The following is an 18,417-nucleotide window of genomic DNA, read 5'->3' on the forward strand; positions in this document are numbered from 1 at the left end:
CAGGGTTGGCCTATAATTTCTTATATTGTTTATGTAATCTCATAATTTGTTTAGCATAACCGGAAACAACATATGTTTCATCTTCCTGTGGTTTTTAATTCTGGAAGAAGTAATAAGATTTTGTTCTGCAAGTACAGTTCCATTGAAGAAGTGGTCTTTTTCTTCCTTTTTGAAACTCTTTGTGAAAATATTAAATGTATATGCAACATTCCATCAATTTTAAACATTAAGATAACATTTTGAAATCTTATTTTTAAATACATATGGAAATACTGAACATGTGTGCAAATCTCAGTGAATATTAAATGCTAGAATAACTTTCTGAAACATACAGAAAAACATTTTACTTAGATTACCTTTAAGTTTTACGTTACAGATGATGAAGATGGCATGGACTGCATGGACAATGAAAGACGACCACATTTCCCCCAGTTTTCCTATTCTGCAAGTGGACGAGAATAACTCTTTGTTTTGTTCTGCTGCTTCAGTCATATTAGATTTATCACTAAAATGATTCCTGAACATCACCACCAGTACTTGCTATTGTTTAGAATAGCAGAGCACTTTCAGAGATCATTCCAAATTGAACAAGTTCCTTTCCTGACCAATCAGCCTCTTTGATTTATCTGCATGACTTTTTATATTGGTCCAAGGTCCCCCGCTGATACTGCTGCCCCAGTGTTTCAGCATGAAAGTAACCGTAAGAAGCAATCCAAAAATATTGTGATGTTAGATGACAAATTCTCAATGGTGCATTTTATGCACAGCTGGCTATCCTATTGTCTTCTCAGAGCGGAGGCTAAAGGACATGTTGGACTGGGATGTATTCCTCAATTCTTTTAGAAGACAAATCAGAATTCTAGTTTAAAAAATAACCATTTGCGATGTTTTCACACATCAGTTTGAGCTGAACCGAAGCTGGAGACATAGAAGGTGGTGGTGTACATATGCAAAGCTTTGATAGGCATATCATCACTTGAATCAGACTTGTCATTAACATCTGGATGAAAAAATCAGGAGGACTAATAATTGTTAATATATATATAAGTATATATATATATAAATATATATATATATATAATTTTTTAATTACTGTTGGATACTACACAAGAAGCAAAAAGGTTGGGACCACCTAGCCTTCCACTACTTCCAGATTCATGTGCAATTATGGAGAATGGGACCTTTAAAATACAAGAAATTAAGGCATAAAAGCAGCAATTGAAGTTGTTTGAAGGTCTTATGATTTGCATCTCGCTCATGTTTTTCTTTTTCTTTGTTGATATACATCACCTCTGGAGGCTGAAGAATGTAGTCAGGCTTGTAACAAAATTGCTTTTCACCAAAATTTGTACACTAAGGTAAACAGGAGTTTGCCTTACATGTTTTCTTTTTTTAATTTTCAGTTTGTGAATTAGCTTTTTTTTCTCCAGGTGTTTTAACTGAATATTTTTGTTACAGTTTAGTAGTATTTATTTTTTAGTGACAACGATTGTATGTGTCATGTTTGCAAATGCTGCTACATCCTAGAAGAGGCTTACCATTTATTTTGTAATGTATGGAAGGACTGTACAAGCTGAACAAAATAATGCACTTTTTCCTCCCGTGTGAATATGTTAACAAGGCTGAAAGTGTACCATATGCATTGCGTTGGGCGTCTGTAGATGACACATTTCCTTATGGTCCAGAGAAAATCCCAAAGCCATATTATCCAGAGGATTTGTGCACTCTTTCTTCAAGGTGAATGTAGGGTAGCATCACTGAAAAGTTCTAGTCATGAAGTTTGCAATGATTACAAGAACACCTTATTACAGTTTTCCAAACAGTAGAATAGATTTATGACAATAGCTATTTCTAAGTGATGTTTGAGTCCTGGCCATAACTGACATAGCATTCTTAGTAAAATGAATTATTTTTCTCAGAATATTTATTGCCCAGGATTTCAATGAATCATATTTTATAGGGTTTTTTTTTTAAAGGTGAAGGAAAACAGTTTGTAATGCAGCCTTTGGTACTGGTAGTTGGGATTTTCAAAATGAGCCAGTATATGTCAAGCAATGCATGTCAGTGGTAATGACATCACCGAATGCTACTCCATGGGATTATTGTTGAAGTATCTTGGCTTTTCAGCTCTGTAACAAACTGTGATTTAGCTGAGTGTTATGATTGCTGTGTACATGACTTTTGAAAAGAAAATAATATTTACCTGCAGATGTCTCAGCCTCTTGATGCTGAAAAAGATAACCCTAGGTTGAAAATCACTGCAGGCAGTGGAACAGTCTGGGGTTTTCAAGAGATAGGTAGGCATTTTATTAAGGCAGCTAAGACAAACCTACACTTTCCACAAGCAAAGTAGATTAGATTTGATCTTATACTTGTACTGTAACAGGTCATGAATAGTGTGCATCACTTGAGTGAAAGGAATACAGGATAAAACTAGATCTGCACTTATCATTAGAAATTATGACACTTAAATAGTCAGGAACAATCAGAGTGAATCAGTGTCTACACAGACTAGTGTCCCAATATAACAGAGGTAACCACATGATGTGTAATATTCACAGTGGTCCTAGTCCAGAGCTTCTTAATACAAAAATTTCTCTGTTTGACAGGTGGACAGTTAGTCAGCTGTGAATCTTCTTCACCCATTAGTCTGGGGTAGGGCAAGATAAGAGCTCAATGGCATCATCATGCTCCAAATAGATAATCCACACTGATGTCAGAGATAGACTTTTCTGCTGTGTGTTAGATCCATGCCAACCAAAACTAGGACCACATGCACTAACTACCCTGATGTTCGACAGCCAGTTTTTCCTCCAATGTGACACCCTCTTGCATAAGCATGGAATCTGTATATGGATCACCTTTGGTGGGTTGGAACAAGTATGCTTTCTGTAACCTAAAACATTTCTTAAATTAGATTAGACTGCAAGTTTACAGTAGTGCTGTTTTAGCTCACTTCTGAACTTTAGAAAATCATTTTACATATAATCAAATGTTAAGCTGTTCTATTCAATGTTAGAATACTATTTATAGAAGGCTAAAAATGAATTATGTGCAAAACCAAGCAGAATATCAATCTGGCATTCAGTAGACCCCCACTTTTACATTTTGAAAATAGTAATAATTCTGCATTCTAAATTATTAATACTTTCATCGTAATGGCAAGCCTGGTGACAATAGGTAATTATAACCTGTTTATTTCAGAATTGCTAACATAGTGATCTCAAAATATCACATTCTAACTCTTAATTTTGAAGGCTGGTAGTAAAACAAAGCAGTTATTTTCAGTATAGAGAAATTTCCGAAACAGAACATATGTAGACTAATTCACTACATTGTAGCTGGATGGATAGTTTGCCTTATGTGGCCTCAAGTTTGCGTCTCTGGAGCCTAGGGCATTATGATAATGTACTAAGAACTGGGTCATTAATTACTGTAGGAAAGACCTTTCTTCTCCAAGTATAACATTACTGAGAATACCAAATGTAAAGCAACTGTTGTTATTGGAACTGTTTTAATTATATTGGAAAGCACTTTGTATCCCAAATGGGAAGACAGGCATGATTTTAAATACATAACAAAAACATGTTGCTGTTCCAAAAATATAACATGTAAGCACTATTGCTCATTTTTCCTTGGCCTCGCAGGCTTAGACTCTCAAAGACCTTGCTGTAAAGGAATTATGTATAGAGAAGAGTCCAATGTGTCACTGATCTAATAGTCAAGGCCAATGCTTTTTTCCTGCAATTAATGAGTAGAACTTTCCTATCTTTGCTAATCAAATACTTGGTTTGTAAGTATAATAATCTCAATCTTCATATGATAAATGATATCATATGATAGCATAAATCATTTCCAGCTGTTTCTGGCACCTTCAGTTCAAGGGCATTTTCTCAGAGGCAGAAGGAGATGCCTTCCAGTAAGTACTCAACTTTGAGATTACATCTTATCCATAAAGGACATAGAGACTTGGCAACCCAATATCAATTAGTGATTTGGGAGTTATACAGTCAGCCCTCTGTATCCATGGGAAATTGGTTTGTGCTCTTCCTGTATGCCGGGGGTTGGATTAGATAGCCTTTGTGGTCTCTTCCAACTCTATTATTCTATGATTATATGAACTAAAAGTCAGTGAATGCTCAGTCAGCAATACAACTTCTTCAACCTGTGCTACTGCTAGAGTATTTTTGATCTGCAGTTGAATAAATTAGTAGTATAGAACCCATAGTTACAGAAGGAATTCAGCCCACCGCTGACACTAATGCAAGCTTCCAATAGACTTCGACAGCACTTCACAAAAACCCTAAAATTACCTTTGCATTGTGAAAAAAAAAAGTAACTCGGTAAAACCATAACACAGTAACACCTGTTTTTGTAGCATAGATGTGATATAAAATAATTTTATAAGCCTCTTCTGTGGAATGATGACATTCAGCTAAACAGTACAGCACATGCTGTTTGCTCACTCCTGTGGGATGTTATTGTAACATCAGAGCTGTTTACATGGAATCAAATTATTTTGAACTGAACCAATGCAATGTTGTGTAGACTTTCCATGTGTTTTTAATGTATTCCTTTTTTTCTAAATACAACATAACCAAAATCCTAGGTAAAGCATTTTCCTGGTAACGTCAGAATGGAAATTGTGGATGAATTTTGGCAGACAGACATTGTTTCTTGGTTTGCCAATTATTTTTACCTCTGTTAAACATATCTGTGATAGCTATATTAAATAGCCTCATACTGCTTGTTAAAATCTGTTTTCACATGTCAACACAGAGAAATTGTACTTTTCCCAAATCTAATGGAGAACATCATCATGTGAGCTCTGGGCTCAAACTGGCGGGCTAAAATATCATCAGGATTTTCTGCAGTAGCCTCTATCTTTGTTCTTGACTTGCTTTGTAACAGGTTCTCCAAAGAGGCCTTAAGTACCTTATTTGACCTAGTTCTCAATACATTATTATAATATTGACTATGTGGAGGATGAGAAGTAGGCCGTGTGTGTGTGCGCGCGCGTGCTTATGCTGGCACATAGGAACAATACCCCACCATCACCATAGAAAAGGGGCTGATATCAAAGAAATCTTATGGCTCTCTGTTTCTTTCAGTGACAAATGTCCCCACAGAATTGTATGTGCCCCAAATGTTCTAGCATTTGAAATGAATAGCTTTTGTCATGTGCTATATATATATATATATATATATATATATATATATATATATATATATATATTAGGGGCAATTAAAAGTAACAGGGAAAATGTTTAAAATTAACTCCATTGCACTCTGTTGTTACTGATACCGAATTGTATGCAATGTTAACATGAGAGAACAACTGGTGTCCCATGTCTCCTTCCTATGGTTTTCCCAATGATGTAACTAGAAATATGGTGGACAAGTGGGTGTTTTTTCCTCTAATGTTGCACTGGATCCAAAGGGCTCTTTCTATTGAAAGAACTGCTTCGATTGGTGGAATTAGCAGAAGGGCAGTCCATTGTGCATCCTCATAATGCTCCAGATACGGAAAATACTGGAGAAAAAAATTCAGAATAGGAAGGCTATATTTGGGAGGGAAATCTCATCGTACTAGTGGGAACCTGCTAGTGCAATGTGGGATGTAACTTTGCGTAACTCATGCTACTAGCTTTATGAGTAGAAAACCTTGGCTTGTTATTTGTTGTCAGCAGCATTTCTTTCTGTTTTTTGGCCATAGAACATGGTTGCTTTGATGACAAAGCAATGCTACATTTGAGCCCAGGCCATCAAAAAAATGGACCTTTGAAATATTTTAAGTAGGTATTTCAGAGTCATGCCCCGAATATATCTTAAGAAGTGGAAATAAAGCTGAGAGTATTCTTGATTTTCTCTGATTTCTCACAGCTTCCTCCGAGTTTGGCTAGACTACGAAATGAGATTTTAATAACATTGTACATTTCAGACTTGTTGACTCCAGCTTGTACTGTCTTCCAGGACATAACATGTGCCCTCTTGTACTGCAGCCATCTTATGGAAAAAAATGTCATTCCTGTTTATATTTGGGCAGTTTTGCACACAGCTTTTGCTTTCAACCATAACAATTCTTCCAACACAGTTCTGCTAACTACAAAGCATTGATTCCAGTATTGTTTTATGTATTTTCCAACTTTCTTTGCTTGCTTTTGAAGCTGGCAGTTCTTGCACAGGCCATGTGCTTCTCCTAGAGTACAAATGTAAGGTTTTCCTTACTAACTGCAGGGTCTCTATATTACACCTCAATGTACACACTTTGCTGCTACTGTTTGTACTGTCTACAGTAGAATTTCCTTATCTTGCTCCTGGTAGTGCATTACAGGCAAGCATGAAATGTAAAGTATTTATTTAAATAAAAACTCTAAATTGGTAATTGAATTTACCTCCCTGTAGCTTTAGAGTTTGTGAGATTTCTTGACCTTACTAGTTCTTTCATTAGACCCATGACAGATCTACTCATATGGTTAAGGCCATTAAGCAGACAGGACTACAGATCCAAGGAACCGTATTACTGTTGGTCATACTTAAAACTGTTGATTTCCTAAGTATATGACCCACAAGGATGTGAAATAGCTACAACCGTTTTTGTACACTGTACATCCTTTGTATTTTTACACATATATGATAGGGATGCACATTATTTTCCTTCGTACAGACAGCTTAAATAAAGCACTATGTCAATCTGCTACTTATGTGTTTATTGTTGCTTTTGTTTCAGGGTGCAAATGTGTATAAACTTTTTTAGATTATGATTTTTTTTATAAAAGCAACTATCACAGAAAAATGGTTAACTAAAGCAATATCTTTGTAATTGCAAATTACAGCAGATATAAATGTTGTGGAACAGTTCAGAAGATGATGAATTGTAATACACAGTCCACATAAAAGCAATTCTTGATTTTATTTTGACAATGTGTGTGCATTCTCACATCATACATGTGATAATTGATAGATGATGCCATGTGCTTTATCAATCTAAATGTATTTTTGGAAAATTACTATTTGCTGCTATCCTATATGATGATTTCTCTTTTCAGATAGGGTTGAAGAGTCCATAACTAAAAATATTTATGAAGTGCTAGTTATGTGGAAGTTATTCACTATCCAGAAGACTCATAGTATTTAAAGAACAAGGAAACAGAATTAAGTAAAACCAGACTATAAAACAAGATGCAGGAGTTTTAATGTTTGTAGACAAGTTTGCTAAATTAGAAGGTAAAATTGGAAGTTTGAGTTGGAGATGGTTTAAGGAAGTAGATGTGTTTTTGAAAGCAAAAAAAGAAATTGCCAGAGCATTACATGTTTAGCTTTAGTAAGGTATTAATGAGGCACAACGATGCAGGAAGTTAAGAGATGAAAGATTCTAGATGAGCAAGAAGCTACTGGCTAGGAACGTAAAGGAGGAATGAGAAGGTAATAAACAATGTGAATAACAGAAAAACAGACGAATATGTGGTGTGCCAACTAAACTTATTGACAGAAAAATGGTATCCTTCTGCAGGTAATTTCTAAACATTTTATTTCAGATATAGGACCATCTTGGAAACAGCCACAGTTGCACAATTAAATTGATAAAACTAATATTTTAAAATATGTGAAGATATGTAGTGTCATTTCCATTGTTTTTTGAAATTGAAGTGTCAGTTTGTGAACAGTAGGATACATTATTTAAAAAAACCCCAAGATCAACATTTCTATAAAAATATTTGAATTCAGTTCACACACAATAAAACAACTTAAGCAGTGGGATAACAAAGTTTCAAACTTGACAGAGGGAAGTCCCACATACCACAGCCTCCCCACTAAGTACAGTAATCTGACTTGAGGCATCAAAAGAAAATTTGTAAATAACTTTTTGGGCCTTTACTATTGCTCTCCAGTAACTTATGATCTGAGCACTATACATTTTAATAACACATTATAGTATATTATTTATTATTTTCATGATAGATGTTATATACTCAAGAAAAGCCACAGCACAGTACAGCTGAACACCCTCACAAATTTACTGCTGATTCAATTTATTGTGGGCTTATAAAGCACAGTAAGATATTTTCTATGATATTTATTATCAGGAAATAATTTGGATGGAAATCAAAGTATCATTCTGAATAGCGTGCTGTTGGAGCCTTGTAATCTCGTCCTTTTGACAATGCTGAGCATTGTAACAGCCTCCAATAAAAAAACCTGAAAGGTAAGGAGAAACAGCAGCAGAAGTAACTTAACCTTATAATGCTAGCTGTGAACTCTGATTTCACAATGGGTGGTTTTAATTTATTTCCCCCATTCACACCCAGGTTTCACGGAAGCTTTTCTAAATGTCCTGCTTCCCAAAGTGCAATGAAAAATAGATAAATATTTTTACATTTCTTTGTGCGGTATTGTTTGATGGACAGCACAAAAATCTTATTTTGTCCTCTATATGGGATGCACAATGGTCATTCTTTTTTTTTAATAAAAAATTCCTCAGTCATTCTTGCAGATGGCTTTGATGGCTTTGTCATGATTGCTTTCACTTTTAGAGCGCCATGAGGTCAGTTATTTCATCTAAAAAGGAAGCAGAAAAATTAGTGCCTCACTATAAAATATTCAAGTGTTCTAAATGTTTATAAACCAATTCTTCAAGAATAAACCAGTGCTGCTATGTACATTTTGCTTTTGTTCATTATTATGTTATGTCTTTTTTTCAAGAAAGTCCAGGTGGCATACACTGGGTAACAGGAGTTACTGTATTTAGGATCTGATGAAACACAGAACTCCTACCTAACTTTATTTCTTAAACCAGATGTGTCACAAAAATAGTAATATATTCGAATCCCATTTTTAAACTAAAAGTATTTAAAGTAGCTTAGAGCATAACAATAAAATCATATAACGAAAAGGACTACTAGCCTTTTGGAGGTACAATGAACACAATACAACCAACACCTCCAGCACCAAATGAGAACAGAACAGCCGCAAGATGGAAGGATGTTACACATTCATAATGCCATCAAGGTGTTACAAATTTAGGTTCCAAATTTAGGTGGAAAATTTATAAGCTCCATTGATTCAGCAGGCTGCTCTAATTGTGATGAATAATTATGCTTAGGCTTAAAAGTCTATCAAGCTATTCATATCTTTAGTTTCAGACAAAAGAAATACAGAGCGAGTTTGATAAATTTCAATTGGGAAAGAATTTTAGATCTGTAGCATTAGGAAATAAGCAATAATTTTTCCATGTTCATTTGCTCAGTCTGAAATGTTATGTTCTCCAACATGGATCTTGTCTCCTAGAAAAGTCTACATGTAAATAATTGGTTCGTTAAGATAATCTGGAGCCAAGCTGTTTTGAGGTTTTTATGATTTCAACACAAAAACAAAGGCTGCCATTTTATTGTGCATCATTGTGGGATGTTTGATTTCCAAGATGCCTCCAAATCTCAAATAAATTGTAAAGTTCTGCTAGGAAACAATAAACCAGTTAGCCTACCACATAGGAAGAGAAAATATTGACAATTATAGTTACTGAAAGAATCAGAAGAATGGTTAGATTTCCAGTGACTCATTTTGTCTATCCAGAATTCTGGTCACAGAGCAAACTATAGAAAAATGAAGATAAGTAATATATAGTATGCAATAGCCAAAATGAGAAGGAACAAATCTATAAATAGGTATCAATCTTGTGGTTGATACACACATTCATGTAAATCATTTGGTCTAATTACTTTTAGTCTCAGTAGTATGTGGAATGGTTCTTATTTGACATGCAACACTAGGCACCAGGTGATGAAAAAATTTGACTTATAGAAATTAATCTACAGAGGCATTTCATAACACTTGAACCATGTTTTTTTCTGTCAGTAATTGTAGGCCAGCAAACTAAACTTCATTGTGGATAATCGGAAAAGAAAGAACTTTAGCAATGTGGCAAAAGAAACACTGGAAATCTAACAGCAGAATGCTTTCAACGACCACAGGAAAGGCAGTAATCAAAGGCTGTGGATTTGGCAACTAGAGGGGAAAGTAACAGCTTGGAGGTTTTCACAGAAGCATCTACATCTGCCATTTGTGTTGATAATGTCAGAACATCAGAAAAATAATCAGGGAGAACTAGGAAGAGTTTATTGTTGGTTAGACAGTTATGCATGTACTTAACTTGCTACTGAAATCAACCTGACACCACCATACATTTGGTCTGGACTGTGCCTTAGCTACATTTTATCAATACTGTTCTCAGCTCAGTTTGTATTTATTAAGATTAGCAAGGCATTTTGATGGCTGGATTCAAGGATAGTGGATAGCTATTCCCGTTCTAAAGCATAAATTGAAGTTCAGTCTTTTCAGTTAATACTCTGGAGAACTGGTTGCACAGCTGTTTGCTTTATCCATTTTGTTTTTCTGGGTAAAATGACATAGTGTTGCACCTCTTCTGTTTATTTCTGTCAAGCATGTACACCTTTATTTATTTATTTGGGTTGTTGTTTTCTAAACCCACCCTACTGCTGAAAATTCAGGGTGGATAACAGTAAGAAACATTTTAAACCTGTATTTAATAAATATTTATTACATATTTTAAAGATGGAATGAAATTATTTGGCATGATAATAATAATCACTATTCAAATGTATTATTAGTACTTTTTAAGTTACCAAAAACATCCTCAGAGCATTGAAGATTGATGGGTTTTATACTGAATACATAGCATTCATATCATTATTGGTAATAAGTGAACACGTACTTTAGAAGACATTTATCAAACAGTGTTACAATGGGTTCATTCCCCCCCCACCCACCCCCACCCCGATATTAGTACATGGTAGAATGTTGAAGTAACAACCTCTTTGCTCCAAAGTAGCTTTATAGTATCAGCTATGAACCATTCTGTTTATTCGCCTCTCAGATTTGGTTCAGACTGATTACTTTCCGATCTCTTAATCATACTTTAAAAAATGGGTTTATACCTCAGGCTTTCATTCTCTTCCTCTTAAGCTTACAAACAGTTCCTTTCTCCCACTTCATTTCCCTTCATACTTTATATCATGCCCAAGGTTAACATTTTGCCTGCATCAACAACCATGGCCAGCTTTTGATTTAATTGCGAAAAGGGTAGCTGTGCAGCAAAAACAACAACGAACAGAAGAGTCTTGGGATCCCATACATACTAATATATGTATTAGAACTTGAGGTTTCATAGTTGTCTAGGTTCACAAACGTTTGTGCCACAATAATTTTGATTAGAATTTGTGCCAAAACTCATTTTGCTTTTCAAAAGAGTTTGTATCGATGGCAACTCATTTCAAGATCTGGTTTACTTCTAATTGGTAAGAAATTAAATCACTGAATAGTTTATGTGAACCAGACAGAATCCGAAAAGAAGTGAGAATGTGTGTGTGTGTGGGGGGGGGGATTCAAGCAAGCAGGAACATACAAGCAAAAGAGTGAGAGAATGAAGAAACACAGGATCAGTAGCATGCAGGTCTGAGGACTGCTTCTGGCATTTTAACTATAAGTAAATTAATGGAAATTTTGTGGAAGAATTAGCAGCAATTTAACAAATCAAGATTCTATCATATTACTTCCAGAAAATGACCAAGACTTGGAATGAGTATTGATGAAAGTTAAAGAAGGAGGTGCAAAAGCAGGTTGAATATTAAGGCAAAAAAAAGCACTGAAATAGTTACAAGATTTCTTATTACCCTTTCTTAGTCATTAAACAAAATAGAAACTGTAGCCAAGAATGTGTTGTCGAAGGCTTTCGTGGCTGGGATCATAGGGTTGTTGTATGTTTTCCGGGCTTTATGGCCATGTTCTAGAAGTATTCTGACGTTTCACCCACATCTATGGCAGGCATCCTCAGAGGTTGTGAGGTATAGAGAAACTAAGCAAGGAAGGTTTATATATATCTGTGGAAAGTCCAGAGTGAGAGACGAACTCTTTGTCAGTTGGAGGCCAGTGTGAATGCTGTAGTTATGTCGTGGCTGTCGTGAATGCTGTTGTGGCCCCCCAGCTTTGGAACCTGCTCCCTAGGGAGATTAGGCTGGCCCCCACCCTCCTCTCCTTCCGGAAGAATCTGAAAACATGGCTTTTCCAGAAAGCCTTTGATGAGTGACTTTGTTGGTTTAAGATGCCTGCCTACGTAATAATAGACCCACTGATCTGCCCTCTCATTGTCACTATTGTCATTTATAGTACTTCATTGACTATGTCAATTATGTAACTATCCCCCCCCCCCCCCCGACTTGACACATTCACCTTTTGGCCCAGACTTGTGTTTGATATACCTGTTTTAACATTTTATCCTGTAAGATTGTCCTTTTCGATTGTTTTACCGATATTGTTGATTTATTGTTGTAAATTTGTGTTTTTGTTTTGATTTTATATTGTGATGTTGGGCAAGGCCTCATGTGAGCCGCCCCGAGTCCCTTCGGGGAGATGGGGCGGGGTACAAGAATAAAATTATTATTATTATTATAGTTAATCACCTTGATTAGCATTGAATAGCTTCATCTCCTGGCGTCTTCCTGCCTGGGGGCATCCTTTGTTCAGAGTCGTTAGCTGCCCCTGTTTCCCATGCCTGGAACTCCTCTGTTTTCCAACTGACAAAGAGTTCTTTTCTCATTCTGGACTTTCCACAGATATATATAAACCTTCCTTGCTTAGTTTCTCCATACCTCACAACCTCTGAGGATGCCTGCCATAGATATGGGCAAAACGTCAGGAGAGAATACTTCTAGAACATGGCCATACAGCCCGGAAAACATACAACAACCCTGAGGCTAAGAAATCAGAAGAATACTTGGAAGGGCAGCTATGAAGAAACTAGATAGATATATACATAAATTCCAAAGTCTGAGTTAGCCAGGCCATAGGATCTCTGATTTCTATGTATGACTGTGAAATCTGGATGGTGAAGAAAGCTAATAGGAAAAAATCAACTCATTTGAAACACATTGCTGGAGAAGAATTACAAATATTGTGAACTACTAAAAAGATAAGGAAAAGAGTCTTAGAGGAAATCAAGCCAGAACTCGCACTGGAAGGCAAGATGGGGTTGGACTGGATGGCCCGCGAGGTCTCTTCCAACTCTACGATTCTATGATTAAACTAAGGCTGTTGTAATTTGTACATATCATGACACAACATGATTCAATAGAAAATGCTTCGTAAAGTGGAAGGCAGTCAGAAAAGGACTCTACAGGTGGATTGATTCCATCAAGAAAGTCACAGCTTTTGAGTTTGCCAGATCTGAGCAGGGCAGTTGATTGCAAAGGCTCTTGGACATCTCTCTTTCATAGGGTTGTGATAAATTGAAGTTGATTTGGTGGCAAATAATAACAAATAAATTGAAAATAGTATGCTCAAAGCATCTATGAAGCATAAGCACCTCATAGCAAAAAGAAGTTGGGCATTACCACTGGCACATGCTTAAGCCTGCTTTCAACTCCTTGCAGGGCAAAAGTTGTTATTCCCCATGAATCACAATTGATTCTTCATGGTAAACACAAGAAAAATAAGCAAACAGTAACATCTTTGATTAAGAATGTGAAGCGGAAGAAATAAAGGCAAAGAAATCTTAGAAAAGAAATATGCATTTCTTTCTTCATTCTCCTTGTTGCCCTTACCCCCACACAGTTAATTGTGATCAAGGAAGAAAAGCATTGCAGTAATAATTGAGGCCGCATTCTTGATGATTCTTGATAATGGTGGTGATGATGTGTGTGAGTGGTAGGACAGATGTAATAAAATATGCAATGTGTGGAAGGAAGGGCTACAATAGTATGTGATTCTAGTGCTTGACACAGAAACATCTATAGATCTTTGTTCCTTATAGAAGTACTACTAAATATGAGATAATAAATGCATTTATTTATTTTGTGTTTTACTTTACACTCAAAGTAGAGAAGAAGAGGGTTTTAACTTGGTACAGCAAAATAATAATGCCTAAGGGTACTAAATTTCCCTAACTTTCTTCCCTATATCCCATAATCCCATAATTCACTCACCAGTGCCAATGGTGAGTGAAAACATGTGTGGCCCACAAATTCTCTTTGGTTAATTCAATGTTGGGATTAATTGACTGAACTATTGCCCAAGAAACTGGAAATTCCCAGAACATAATCTGCTTCTTCCAGCACTACAAATCCCTAAACCTTGCTGACTCTTCACTTCCCCCAAACTTTAGTCATCACATTGCTTTACTATACCAGAGTGCTCACTTCATAGCCACAAAGTTCAGAGTAGGGAGGTTGCACATTTGTTCCTCTTAACATCAAAGATAGAGCAATATGGGATGATATTGAAGATGTTCCACAGCATTGCAAATTCCTGACCCCATAAGTAACATCTATATCAGTGGTTCTCAACCTGGGGTCCCCAGATGTTTTTGGCCTACAACTCCCAAAAAATCCCAGCCAGTTTACCAGCTGTTAGGGTTTCTAGGAGTTGAAGGCCAAAAACATTGGGGAGCCCAGGTTGAGAACCACTGATCTATATCCTTTCTTGCAGGTCAAAATAATTAGCTCTTGGCAAAATGTTGGAAATTACAAAAATACAGTGGGGAATAATAATATAATAGCAGTTCAGACCGGTCCATGAGGTCACGAAGAGTCAGAGAAGACTGAGTGAATGAACACACACAGTTCAGACTTACATCCACTATTTTAATTCAAGGTAACCTCAGAAAGTACCAAGAACAGCGATGGGAGTGAATGTGACTTTCATTTCCTTTGTATGCCTCAAGGTCTCATCCAAAGGGAAGATAGATGCATAATGTCACTTATTTGAAAGTGTGAGCAATTTCCCAGAAATCACACCATAAATGTATTTTTGGAGGAGAAAAAGGAAGAAGGACTTGAATGCTAGAAGACATTGCCTAACCATTTCACAAAATCTGAAACTGAGTATCACTTATTTTCTGTTTAGGAAGATATGCTTGCCAAAGTTTAATTATTTAAGAACTTCAGGTTGACAAGTTAAAACAAGATAATGAACATAATCTGCCAGCATTTTCAATGAATGAAGACCATTTCGAAGTAAGCTTCGCCAGTTCAGCATACTAACTGTGATTCATGGGGTAACTGAAAGATAAAAACAAAAGACAGCTTGTCACTTGCAGGAGCCACATGTACTCAGATGTTTCTTCTCTTTGTTTCCTGTGGCTACATTACTCCCCCAAATGTTTGTTGATTGTTAATGGTGTGATGATACAATTAGATTTCAAAGACTTTTGCTTGGAATGGGGTGGTCAATCATTTTCCCTGAGAGGCCAGAAAGATCTTTCATGGTTCTGCTTTGTTCTATTAAAAACAGAGGGCCCATTTGCTGGCACCTCTGCCTCTTTTCCTGAAAAGGTGTGGCACGTTTGTTCCAGAATATATTTAGTGTTGCTATTTTCCTCTAGACTATACAGGGGGGGGCATAAGGATTTCCACATTTTGAAGGGATTTAAAAAAAAGAAAAGAAACAAAGCTATTTAGAATAAATTGTACGTATTTCTGAAAAGTACATAAAAACAGTAGTTTTAATGGGTTTTAAAAATTATATCAGACAAATTAGTTTGTAAGGGTGCAGTTTTAAAGTGGCATGCAGAATCCTCCTCAAACCTCAACTAGATATCCCGAGTACCATGGCATGCTTTTGAGCGGAATGCCTTGGCGATTGCTGAGTGGATGCTCTTACTGCTTCCACATTTTCTGGTGTTCTAATAATGGTTCTAGAAATCCACAGCAAAATCGTTTTCCAATCAGGTACAGATGCATTTCAACCAACAGTGAAGTGTGTATGGAACATGCTCTCTGTGTCGTTATCATGGATTGGTTGTTCTCATAATAAGCTTGAACAACAAAGCCCCGATCTTCACCAGTCCAACTCATGATGATATTGAAAATGACAGTGCCTAACCTACCAAATTAGACCCACCCCACATCTGTACTCCCACTACACCACACACAGTGTCCCCTCAAAATATGGGAGATCTTTATACTAGAACTTGTATAAGGGCTGGGTATCTTCATCAACATAGGAATTTGTCTTTATATGCTAAAAGTGACTAGTAGAAAAACTACCCTGCATTTCTTTAAAAAAATCTGGAAGATTCTGATTATGCAGCCCCTCTAACAGTGAACACATGATACATGCACTGACATAAAAGGAACCAAAACTGGAACGATGCGAAACACAATCGCAATACGAGCATTGCTTAGGTTTGTAGAAGTACACATGCAAAAGAAACACTTGAGGAGAAAAGTTCCTGATCATGTGAGGATTGACTGTCACTAGCCCTAGGATGTTGCCTATTTGTAGATAAAAAGAGAATAAGTAGTGGAATTAGCCTCTTGAGTGCCTTATAACTTATACAGCACCAGAGAGCAGAATGCTTCAAGCTACAATTCTGAATGGGAGTAGTGAGTGAAATTTTGGCACCAGGTATTGGACCTTAAAGGTATCAGATTCCATCTGATCTTGGAAGCTAAATAGAGTCAACCCTAGTTAGTACTTGAGGGGAAACCAGCAGCAAATACAAAGAGCTGCAGGCTATATTCCTGAAAAAGGAACTGGCAAAACCATCCTTGAGCTTTTCTTCCCTAAGAAAATACGCATAAGCATACAGGTAACTTGATAGACGCTTTTGAACTCTGGTGCTGGAGGAAAATCCTGAGTGCCTTGGACTGCAAGAAGATCCAACCAGTCCATTATCCAGGAAATAATGCCCGGCTGCTCACTGGAGGGAAGGATATTAGAAACAGGAAAGCTTGGAAAAGATCATGATGCTGGGGAAAATGGAAGGAAAAAGGAAGAGAGGCTGAACAAGGGCGAGATGGATGGACGGTATCCTTGAAGTGACTGGCTTGATCTTGAAGGAACTGGGGGCGGCAATGGCCGACAAGGAGCTCTGGCGTGGACTGGTCCATGAGGTCACGAAGAGTCGGAAACAACTATGCGGCTGAGCAGCAGCAGCAACTTGATGTCACACACACAAACACTCCAGTTGTACTAAAATATTCCATAAATGAAAACAAAGAAAATTATCCACTCTTGTTCTCCCTCAGTTACAACAGGAGAATATGAGACAAAAAAACCTCCAAACTAGATCACCTGATGGCATTCAAGACAAACATTAAACATGTATGAACATGCTTCTCTCTGAATTTACAATTCCATTTGGAGGATTTTCATTTACATTTGCAGAGATGAAATCTAGTTATTATCTAGTAAAAACCATGATACTGTATTTCACTAGTCTTCATCTCATCAAAACAAGAGAAGGCAGAAGCAGGGAGTATATCCAAGTCAAGAACTGGTTTCTTGGACCTAAGCACGTCTAACTCCCTCTTTGACTAGTTAGCTAATTAGAACTAGATCTGACCTTTCCAACTCAATTAATTTCTCTTAAAAGTTTGGGGTTTTTTACTTAGAAAACCAGTTCAGGGTGATTATTTTCCAGGGAAACAGGTAAACTCTTAAACTAGACTGATATACCAGTGGAACTCAGCTGGCATACATGCATGCTGTGAATCCACACTGCTTTCACTTAGTACTATCACAACCAGTTTTTTCCATTGTAGCAGATTGAATTGTGGCTCTGGGGGTCCAAGACACAGAAAGTCTCCATGCCACTCATCCATTCGAGATCTGTACAGAAAGTGCAGTTCTTGATCAGAAATGTTCTATATAACTGGGCCAATCGTCACAGCAGAGACATCTGTAAATGCCACAACTTCTTATGGTGTCAACATCACATGGATGTAAATTTTTACCATACCCATATGTGAGTAATTTTTCAGGACAAGGACTCAAATACCAATACCCTGTAATGTTTGGGAGTGGGGCCATCCTCTCTGACAGCATTAGGATCATGGCTGGTTTATCTGGTAAGTACTTTCCCAGCATGGAGAAAAAAAGGCCCATGTGCATTCACAGCTGACACTTCTAAACATCCTCAACATGAGGAAAAATTGTACCCCTTGCCTTAGGCAGTAGATAAAGAGGTGGCCTGCCTTAGGTGGTGTCACACATCCCCTGCATCACCAGCTCAGCGGAGCATCCATGATTAGCCTGCCTGCCCTTTGCAGCTGAGCCCAGCAATATGATCAATGATGAGGGCGCCAATCAGTCTACAACATCACCACTGATCACAGGGCTGGGCACCTTGTTCTGGCTGAAGCCTCTGGCCACTTGACTTCAGGAGTGATCAATTTCAGGGGAAGAGCTTGGCTGGGGAGGCCATGGGAATGTTCCTGATGAGAAGGAAAAAAACAGTGATGATTTGAAACTGAGCAGAGGAAGGAAATATGTGGCTAGCAATACAATTTCAATTTAGTATATTACAAAAGTAGATGTGGTACAAATGCGGTGAATCGGGGAGAGTCCTGAGACAAAATACTGCAGACTGGGCCTGATTTATTTTGCTGTGACTGTCCTCAG

At 37.1% G+C, this 18,417-nt stretch overlaps 2 protein-coding genes across 16 annotated transcripts in view; one reads left to right on the forward strand and one right to left on the reverse strand.

The window, feature by feature from the left end:
• Positions 1-10,571, forward strand: part of akt3 (AKT serine/threonine kinase 3) — a 219,739-nt gene extending 209,168 nt beyond the window's left edge. For all 4 annotated transcript variants that reach the window (XM_062974929.1, XM_062974934.1, XM_062974932.1 and 1 more), the window contains one exon: positions 377-10,571. In XM_062974929.1, the coding sequence (XP_062830999.1) occupies positions 377-462 (86 nt within the window). In that variant the 3' untranslated portion in view covers positions 463-10,571. The remainder of the gene's footprint in view (positions 1-376) is intronic.
• sdccag8 (SHH signaling and ciliogenesis regulator SDCCAG8) overlaps positions 7,515-18,417 on the reverse strand; it is a 135,372-nt gene continuing 124,469 nt past the window's right edge. For 5 of the 12 annotated variants that reach the window (XM_062974903.1, XM_062974884.1, XM_008117438.3 and 2 more), the window contains one exon: positions 7,515-8,559. In XM_062974903.1, coding sequence (XP_062830973.1) covers positions 8,556-8,559 — 4 coding nt within the window. In that variant the 3' untranslated portion in view covers positions 7,515-8,555. Of the gene's footprint in view, positions 18,231-18,417 lie in introns of all 12 variants that reach the window. The other 7 variants (XM_062974833.1, XM_062974896.1, XM_062974842.1 and 4 more) reach the window with 3 other exon arrangements.

This window comes from Anolis carolinensis, chromosome 1 (genome assembly GCF_035594765.1).
Source record: "Anolis carolinensis isolate JA03-04 chromosome 1, rAnoCar3.1.pri, whole genome shotgun sequence".
Lineage (NCBI taxonomy): Eukaryota > Metazoa > Chordata > Lepidosauria > Squamata > Dactyloidae > Anolis > Anolis carolinensis.